We start from the raw sequence: 10,326 nt of genomic DNA, 5'->3' as shown, positions 1-10,326 counted from the left end.
GCCACACTTATGTAAACATTAGCAAAGTTAAATTTCAAATTTGTACAAGCAGCCATGCCTGTTGTTGCAAATTATAGGAGGGAAGTGGTGGACTTTTCGATTTGCTTTTGAGTGGCTGGTAGAATGCACAGCGTAAAGCAGTGAATATTAATAAGGAGGGAACATATTTGAGGCACTGCTAAGCACAACATTCTCTCTAAAGAAATCTTTAAAATGGATTTAAGATGATTAAATAATAATTCTCACAAATGTCTTGGTTATGGACTGGATGCCATGTCTAACAGAATTACCACTGTGTCAAAGATCATGGCATGTAACTGTTAACTCAGCATTCAGGATCGTGGTCTTTTATGAATGCAGTCTCTATGATACTGCAGGTTCTACCAGTTTGGGACATCTTGCATCATCTGTTAGTGCTCGGAGTCAGTGTTGAGGATGACTCTCAGCTACCACCACATCAAACTTTAACTCAATATTGGCAAATCTGACTAAGTTATTGTCAGTTTGGTGTTGGCTAAAGTCAAAAAGCTGTGATGGCTGTCTTGAACTGATTTTTGCCCTTTGACCTCCAGCAGCAGGAGATAACCTAGTTTTTTAAGAAAAATATGTTTTTGCACTGACTTGAAAGTTATTTCTTTCTACTCTAACCACGAGACACTAAAAGGAGTTGTGTATTAAGAAATTTGCTACAATTACAAAGGAGCAGCAAGATATTCTCTACAGCTGGACCTTTTATGTGATGATACAGTTATTTAGATTTGGCAAGCAGCTCAAAAAGCATTTTACCCAGTATTACTCAATGCAGCATTAAGGCAGTTGACATTTAGGAGCACATAAATCATGAAGCTGAGCAGAAGAGGAGATGCAACACAACATCAGACAGCTCAGCATTAATGTTACGACACAATAACACAACGTCAACCCTTTACCAACTAAACCGCCAAATTTCCATCTGGACATTTTTTGCTTATTTTGACTGTAAAAATGCCATTAAATGTCCCATGAGTAAATAAGTTTGTCCCTTTTTTATACTAATTGAAACTTTCTATGTATGTTTACGATATATTTCTAGCAATTTTACAATTTACTGTCTATTAAAAGAGTGTAATCTTATATAAAAATATGTTATCGGCAACAGACTTGTAGTAAAAGATTAAACTGTGATTGAAACAAGTGATGACTTATCAACCGCTTAATCCTCATTTTCCAGAAGTGTTGAGCACTTTGCACAAACACCAAAGTGGATGACTGCAGAGGAAAATACATAAACTGTATTTGTCTTCTTTAGTTGTGTATTATCATAGTAAACCAACACTAAAATACAGCTGATCTAAAAAAAAAAAAATTCATTTTTTTTTTCTTGTTAAATTAAAAGGGAGAGAGAGGGGGTTAGGGGTTAAAAAATTACATCCAAATTGCTTTTAATGCTGAGCTGATTAAGCAGTTTTTGCTGCTATTTCCATTTTGATAAATAACAATGACAATACGTTATTTACTTGTAGGAGCAGCTATAACCAGACCCTTGGAAACACTCACGGAGGATATCATAAAACCAAATAAACACAGTGAATTTCCCATTTTTTTATTAATTCATTATTAGAACATGCACTTCTTCCTGTATTTAATAATAATTTATTGAAGTTGTGCTGCACTTTACATTTTTCAATCTCAAAGTGCGATAACAGCTAGAGAGAAAATATCAAAAACTAATAACAGCAAGATTAAAAATACATTCAAACACTATAAAATCTTTCAAATAATAAGGTCTTCGGTCATTCCTTCAAACTTTCTGTAGTCTGGGGTATGCTTAGATGGTCAGGGAGGGTGTTCCACAGACGTGGAGCAGCAGAGCAAAAGGCCCTGTCACCCATGGTGCACAGTTTTGTCCAGGCAGGGCGGAGCTGGTAGGAACTTGTGGAGCGGAATGATCGTGATGTCTGAACAGTGAGCAGTTCTTTGAGGTAGTACTTATTCTTGATTTGCTCTCGATGGAAGGCAAACGCGTCCTCCTCCGCTCCGTCCCTGCTTTGCTCTTTTGTCTTGTGAACCTCTTACAGAGCCTCTTTTTTTGCAGACCTTCCAAATTATTAATGATAGATTTGATCAGCTGGTCTCAACAAAATGGATCAATTTTTCTCAACAGGTAATCAGGGTGAAGGGGAACCCTCTCACCTCGACAGAAACAGAATTGGATCTGTGATAACTGGATTTTGCTGTTTGGAGCTGATGGAAATCTGAATTGTCGACAAATTCAGAAACAGCAGCTGTTAACGCCGACCGGAATGTGTGGAGAATGTGTGGAGAGCTTGGCAGAACTCAGACTCTGTGCAAACTATATGTGGTGCTGTATCAAAGCTGAGCAGGCTGATCCTCATCATGTCTGTGGAACATTCTGGCAGTGTGCATGAACGGTTGGAAGGAATAGATCTTGGAGAAGTTGTACGCTCAACTTCGGAGCAAGTAACCAAATTTGGCTGTTTAGAGTCGCCATGAGAAAATGTACTAGCGAGAACGTAAGGCAGACACGGAAATTTACAAGGTCTGCCTGACCCTAAACAATGTTGATATCTGAATCTGGACCTGGCCTTGGAAGGCGGACTGTCCCTATACCTCCTTGGATGTTATGGATACAAAGATGCTCTGACGAAGTAAATAAGACTAAGATAAACTCAAGGAATAAATAAAACAGGGCTCGGGATAAATAACCAAACAGATTATGACAGCAGCCTTGCAGATGAGTTTTTTGAAGCCTAACTACTGACTGAAGAAAGACCTCAACCAGGCTGTAACCTTACCAGAACAAAACTGAAACCAGGAAGAAGAAGGTTTTCCAGGGGTGTCTAATCCTGATCTTTGAGGGTCACTATCCTGCATGTTTTGAAGGTTTCTTTGCCCCAACACACCTGATTTAAATATAGGTGATTATCAGGCTTCTGCAAAACATGAAGAAGTAAGTCAACCATTGAATCAGGTGTGCTGGAGCAGGGAAACAAGTAAAACATGCAGGATAGTGGCCCTCAAGCACCAGGATGGGAAACCCCTGGTTTGAACCATTTTGGCCTCAATGGTCATGTTGAAGATAAGATCCTTAACCATGAAATAAAATAAAATATCCTGGAAATGCAGTATTTATTGAGACAAACAAAGAGTGATGAGAGACCACACCGGCAGAAAGGTACAGCAGACAGAGCAGCCTTTGGTTTAACGAACTGTGAGTGTCTGAAGATTACTTTCTGCTTCACATCCAGCAGCATTTGGCACAACGAAACATCAAAACCTCTAAAGCAGAAAACAGAATTTCACAAAAACAACCTCTGAAATAAAAGAACCCAAGTAAGAAAGCAAGCTCAACAAAGACCAGCGCACAACCTGGGACTTATTTTCATGATTCTATCTAAAAAATAAAATAACAAAACAGTAGAGCGCTCATCTGGGATTCGCCATGGCAACGTGTAAATAAAGAGCAACTCAACATTTTCGTTCATTCATTCATGCATGAATGCAGCTGATGGAGACCATAATCTTTCTTCAAAATAAGAATAACTAAAGAAAAACTTTATAAGTTAAGATGGTTGTTCTCACTGGTCTCATATATCCATCTGCTGTTAGTGGCTCTAAAAAAATAAAATTTTTAGCCACATTTGATCAGAGAAAAGCAGGTGACAGAATTAGAAATCTAAAAAATATACTTTACTTACACATTTAAAACAGTAGTTTGACAGAATAATCATGATTTACAGACTAATCCCTTTTTAAACTCAAACTAACAACCTACTTGCCGCCGTATTTATCGCACCGCCGTATAAGTCAAATCAGTCCAAAAATGTCAAATAAAGTGGGAAAAAAACATAAATAAGTCACAGAAGTCGCATCTATTATGCATCACTGCTGACAACCCAGAAACGTGGGCCGGTGTTGTGCCAAAAATCGACTGACTGCCAAATGGTGGCCACGGGAGCGTGCACGGGCGGACTTTAACAAGATTAACACTTAAAAACAATTATTTGTTTGCTAGAAATTATTGCAAAGGTGTGTCTGAGTTTAACATTTCCTTAATAAATGCACTTTAATGATCAAATCAGCTGCATGTCAAAAATGGTTTTGCAGCTGCGGCAGAAGGACTCGCTGTGCATTTCTTCTAAATTTAACAAGATAACCACCTAAAAACAATTGTTTGTTTCCACGACATTATAGTAAAGGTGTGTCTCAGTTGAACTTTTCCTTAATAAATGCACTTTAAGGGTCAAATCAGCTGAATTTTGCCTGGGCAGCACGACAAAATGCAGCTGATTTGACATTTGCTCCAGTAGTTCCGGAGCGAGAGGAAGTTGGCGGTATGGCAAGTCAAGTGTCTCATTAATAGCCACTTTTACGTATTAATGAGACACTCGGCTTGTCATAATAGCCGAGGGCCCTCTAGCGGCTGAAAATGGTAGTGTTCAGTATTTTCCATGTCAGAATGAATGAAATCATCAGATCTCAGACAAAAATATTATAAATATGGGGAAAAATGTATATTAGTCACTTCAGTGTATAAGTCGCAGGACTTGCAAATTTATGCAAAAAGGTGTGACTTATACGGCGAAAAATACCGTACATTGTTTTTCCAGAAATTATTTTAAAATACTGAAACTTGATTAACTTAGTCTTGAGTTTTCACAACATCTGCTCACTGTCTTCATCTTCAGCTGCTCAGTTGCTTCATTCATCGAATTTAATTGACCTTGGGCATCTCTTTTTAATAATTAAATTACTTGTTTTGGGGCTAATGTTCATTTACTTCAGAGAAGAAAGGCTGCTGAAAAAAGACGAGATTAAAAAACGTAGTGTGGAAAACATCCAATTACTGTAGTGTGTTTTAAAAAAGAACTAAATGCAGGCTTGGGTTGTTCAGAGTGAAAAGGGAATATGATTAGAGTCTACAATCAACCCACTGATAACGGTTTTCTCTGGGTTCAAAAACACAAGCACAACCATAAAAACATATTTCAGGGATCAACAGAACTATGTTTTTCTGGAAGTGAGTACCAGCTCATTTATTGGCAAAGTTAATATCAGTACTAAAATCATATGAAGAAGTGAAAGATTTTGATTTGACTATTTCTCAAGGAGATAAATTAATTAAAAATATAAAAATAAAAAGCTCCAGCATATGGTTGGGTGTGAGCATATTCACACAAACACACAGTTGTATTCAAAGCTGTGAAACAGTTGCTGTTGCCAGAGCCATAACAAGACAAAGCACTGAGAGGCTTTGTTCTTGAAAGAACGAAAGAGAGAACGAAAGAAAGAAAAAAGAAAGAACGAAAGAAAGAAAACCAAAGGAGTGTATTAAATTATATGAAAGGTTGTGATCAACAACATTTTCCTGTTTGTGTGACAGTCAGATGATGCAAGGCAGCAGATTTGCAGACACATTCACCTTTTCTCTTTATCTTTTCCCCCTTTTCACATATAAAACACCTCAACGGAAAATATGTGCCAGAAACCCACGACAAAATGGCCTTATAGTCAACAGCTGCTATTAAATGTGTGTGGCAGCTGCTGCAAATGGCCTTGCATAAATCCTTTCTTTAAAAGCACGTCTATTCACAGCTTCTCTGCTGCCCTATGCGAGCATGTGGAGAACTAACAAGAAGTGTTAGGACACAGGCTGGAAATGTGCAATATGAAGATTTGACAACAGTGATCACATATGTGTCAATAGTTAACTAACTTAAAGCATTTTTATTGTGAATTAATTATAAACTAGAGAATTTTCATTTCCTGCACAAATGCAATGTGAATGCTTATTGCAGAAGAACTTGCTGAAAAAGAGCTGAAATAAGCTAAAGAAAAAATGCTGAAATGTAGCTGAAATGGATGAGCAAGCCTAAATTAGCAGAAGAAAGCAGAAAAAACACATATTTGCTGATTTGGGTTTAAATAAGCAGAAATTAGCACAAAAAATTAGGAAATAAGCCAAAAAAAAAAAAAAAGAAATTAGCAAAAGTAGCTGAAAAGGTCAAAAGAAGCCTAAGCTGAAATGAGCTCCAAGAATATGGAATTAGCTGAAAAAGTTACATTTAGCATAAAACAGCTAAATAGTAGCTGAAATAACAGAAAATGTTAAAACTAGCAAAAATAATCTTCAAGGAGAATAGCAAGCTGGAATTAACATAAATAAGTTAATTTGACTGAAAGTAGCAGAAATTACCACAAAAAAAATTTAATTTATCTGACCACAGCTAAAAGTAGCTAAAAAAATGCTAAAAAAGATAGCTGAACAGGTAAGAACAAGCTTAAATTAGCAGAATAAAGCACAAAGAACACGTTTGCTGAAAGAAGCAGAAATGAGCACAAAAAGTGAAAATTATCTGAGAAAAAATACCCCTGACATTAGCAAAGAACAGCTGAAACATAGCTAAAAAGTTAAATAAGCTCAAATTACCAGAATGGAGATAAGAGAGCACATATTTGCTGAATTAGGCTGAAAAAAGTTGAATGGAGTGCTAAAAATGAAAAAGCTTAAATTAGCATAAAAACAGCTAAATCGTAACAGAAATAGAAAAAGCTGAAACTTGCTGAAATAAGCTAAAAGGAGTATAACCAGCTAAAATTAGCTGAAATAATGTAGAAGAAGCACAAACATGTTGTAGTTAGCAGAAAGAATCTGAAAGGAGCGCCAAACAGCTGACAAACAGCTGACAAACAGCTGAAAGTAGCTGAAAAAAAGGTTAAATTTGCACAAGGAAGCTGAAAGAAGCCAAACCAGAGCAAAATGTGAAAGGAGCAGTGCAAGGTTGTAAACAGATTTACAGATATGAAGGATGTAAAATGAGCTCAATTCATTTTCTAGAGAAAAAAAAAAGAAAAGGAAATATGTCAAAAAGCTAAAGTTGCACCAATACCAAAAGTCATAGCAGGATTGTCCTGAAAGAGCTGAACGTTTTGATGCATGATTTGTTGAAATAGCACAAAAACAGCGGAACGAGAATCGTGCTGAAAAACGTACAGAAGAAAAATGGATCACAATAGTGTGAATGCTCCATAAACATTCATGTGGAACAGTTTGGGACATGTGAGGGTCTGTTAGAAGACAGAAGTCAGATCATTTTGTTGCACTGCGTTGGGCCTTAACCAGTCAAACACAGTGGTGAAGATAAAGGAGTCGGGGCCTGCAGCTCAGCAACAAATCAGACAGCACAGACAAACGACAGCTTGAGAGGAGTCAAAAATCAAAGCATGCAAGCTTAGAGACTAGACATGTCATTACTAAACAAACAGCTCCATTTCCACTCTAACGTTCTGTGTTCTTTATCAAACGGGCACATTTAAACGAGACAAATGTGAGCTCAACTCTGCTGCGTTAACAAATATTTATGATGTGGAAGGAATCTGACAAGGACGTGGTTAGAAAGTGTTCAGATTTATTGTATATATTTTCAGGAAAATGTCAATAAATCGTCAATAAATGTCAACGCAGTGATGAAAGAGTTCAGGCGTTGCAATTAGAGCTCAAAGAGACTGTGTTCAGAGGTTGTGTTTGTAACAGGAGTTTTCATTTAATATTTGCTGAGGCAGGCACATATCAGAATTACTTGTAAACGATTGGGCTGTTGTATTGTATTGTAAAAACAATTTAGTCACATGAGTGATTTTAGCCAATAAATCTGGTTGTTGATCATATCTGGCTGAACTTATGTCGTGATATATCTTGTATAAAGCCCAGTTCACACACTTTGAACATCTGGAAAACCACCAACCTTAAGACTCACCTTAGTTCATAATATTTGTGTCAAATATAACTAACCCAACTCTGTTCAGACAGATAATTTAAACCACTTCTGATAAACACAACATTTAATTGATTTTATGGGGATCCCGGCTCATTTGATATAGGTCAATTTTGCCCAGTTGTGTCTTAAATAAATAAGGAGTTTTTAATTTATTTTGCCTATAAGCCATGTGAAAATTGAAGCGGATTCAATTATGACTTTGTGATGCTTCATTTAGTCCAGGGGTCTGCAACCTTTTAGATCAAAGAGTCATTTCTGCCCCTTCACTCATTAAATAATAAAGAGCCTGGAGCCACGAAGGCTGCTACAACTGTGATGATCAATTTGTGGCCGATGGGCCCATGAACCAGTGGGGGTGACATTTTAAAACTAATAATCAATAACGAGTTTCAACATTTATTGATATTTCAACATTTTGGGACAAAAAATAACTATGATGCAAAGAAGTAAAAACGTCGTTTCTACCTTTAGCTGAAAATGAAAACACTGAACTCTGCAGGCCTATATGTGGCCTTTTCTGTGAGGAGAAATTAAGTATCCCAGTTGGAAGGAATAAAGCAAAAAAATGTTCAAACATTTGCAGAAATTTTACAATAAATAAATAAGAGCCAAAACTAGAATTTTTTTGCTGTGGGTATAAAAACCAGAACAATTCAATTTCCTGTTTTGGTCAAAGCTTAGAGCCGCCGATCATAAGTTACTGGTTTAGCCTTTATAAGTAATACAAGAGCGCCACCCAGTGGTTAAAATTTGTAAGTGCAGCAGTGTACATAGTGCTGAAATAAAAACAAGTTCTATGAGACAAAATCCAACACAAAATACTAAAATAAAATGTAACCACACTCAATTATCATTCTCAAATAGGACTCTGGCAACAGTTTGATCTCATTGTTACATCCGCCTTAAAGTAAAACCGCGTGTAAACCAGGTGAGTTAAATTAGACTCTGATTAGGGAAGATATTTAAGCTGCAAACTCCGAATCTGAAACCTAGAAGTACTTCTACACGGTTCAGGAAATATCATTTTACAGCTAAAACATGAGTAACGACATATCCAAGAAGAAGGGGAAGAATTCAGGCGATAAAAAAGCGAAGAGAAAAGCGAAAAGGAGGGAGACTTACGCCATGTACATCTATAAAGTTTTAAAACAGGTGGGCGGAGGCGGCGCGCGCTGAGCTGTGCTTTGTCTGGTGTTGAGCTCTCATCCTTTCATTTGAAACTTTGCTTGCAGGTCCACCCGGACACGGGCATCTCCAGCAGAGCCATGAGCATCATGAACTCCTTCGTGAACGACCTGTTCGAGAGGATCGCCACGGAGGCGTCCCGGCTGGCCCAGTACAACAAGCGCTCCACCATCACCAGCAGGGAGGTGCAGACCGCCGTGCGCCTCCTGCTGCCCGGGGAGCTGGCCAAGCACGCCGTGTCCGAGGGCACCAAGGCCGTGACCAAGTACACCAGCTCCAAGTGAACAATGAACTGAAACAGACTTCACTTGATTTAGTGGGTGTTTTTTTTTTGTTTGTTTGTTTGTTTTTGCACCTACTGGACACTAAAATAAATGCACAATGCTGGTTTATTTCTTTCCCCCAAACCCCCATTGTTTTTAACCCACTTTTTTTTGTACTTAATCACTTTGGCCACTAGAGGGCGACAATGTACTGAGATTTTTGGAGAGAAACGGTCCCTGTGGATGTGCACGTGTTGCCCATAGTACTGTATTACTTGAAGCTCATTTTATCAAGCATTAGGTTTTTTTTTGTTTGTTTTTTAGGATGCAGAATAATTATCATTGTGGACTGTAACTTTAAATTTTGTGTTAAGTGTGGGATATAATTCAGCACTGAAACTTTTTTTTATTTTATTTTGTATATAAATGCATTGCAAAGCATTTGAGTCTTTGCTGTGAAATGGTACTGTAATTGTGTCATCTATCATGCATGCAGAAGATTTATTAAACTCAAAAGCTTGAATTTTTGCCTCCAGGTTTTTTTTTTTTTTTTTTTTTTTTTTTTTTTTTCTCCTTGCTGATCTGGAAAAACTAATACTGGAACATTAATCTTGTTAGAAGAAACTTGACATCAGTTTTAATGCTTAATCCTGCTCCTTGTTTAAAATGATCCACTTTTTTTGATGGCAGCACCTGTTTTTGCTGAGAGCAAAGTGGCTTGAACAGGTGCAGAAATGAACAGGTGGCTGTTTCAATATTGTGATTCTGTGTCTGCAGAGTGAACCTGAAATTCCATCCTAAGCTGTTGAAACCTATTTAAAAAAAAAAAAAAATTCTGAAACCTTTTATTAAACTTGTTTTTGAAGAACAGCTTTCAAAATTAAAAATTAGCTGGGTATTGTGCATTTTTGTCTTTGGAATGACCTATGAGCTCAGCTTTTATCTCAAAATTAAAATGTCCATAAGGCATTAAATTCAGCAGAAAGCGCACAAATTTCTGGTTTGCCATTTTTGAAATTGTCGGTTCTAACAATCTCCACATTAGTTGGGCTTAAGTCTTTGTATACAGTAGACTTTGGTTGCACCAAGAGGGACACTTC

The 10,326-nt window shown here is 37.3% G+C and overlaps 1 protein-coding gene across 1 annotated transcript; it reads left to right on the top strand.

Moving 5' to 3' along the window:
- The first annotated feature begins 8,735 nt into the window (after nt 1-8,735).
- Nucleotides 8,736-9,749, top strand: zgc:92591. The gene is made up of 2 exons (XM_037682313.1): nt 8,736-8,930; nt 9,011-9,749. The coding sequence occupies exons 1-2, from the start codon at nt 8,817-8,819 to the stop codon at nt 9,245-9,247; spliced, it is 351 nt and encodes a 116-aa protein (XP_037538241.1). The 5' UTR covers nt 8,736-8,816; the 3' UTR covers nt 9,248-9,749.
- The last annotated feature ends 577 nt before the right edge of the window (nt 9,750-10,326 follow it).

The sequence above is a fragment of the Nematolebias whitei genome, chromosome 9 (assembly GCF_014905685.2).
Source record: "Nematolebias whitei isolate Nwh7 chromosome 9, NemWhi1, whole genome shotgun sequence".
NCBI lineage: Eukaryota > Metazoa > Chordata > Actinopteri > Cyprinodontiformes > Rivulidae > Nematolebias > Nematolebias whitei.
The sequence above is the reverse complement of the archived record's forward strand: the minus strand, read 5'-3'. Positions and strand labels throughout refer to the sequence as shown.

Bases quoted from the DNA above. Each gene is read 5' to 3' on its own strand.
- zgc:92591 (XM_037682313.1), top strand. From the start codon at position 8,817: ATGAGTAACGACATATCCAAGAAGAAGGGGAAGAATTCAGGCGATAAA. The intron at 8,931-9,010 runs GTGGGCGGAGGC...CTTTGCTTGCAG, and splicing joins TCTATAAAGTTTTAAAACAG to GTCCACCCGGACACGGGCAT.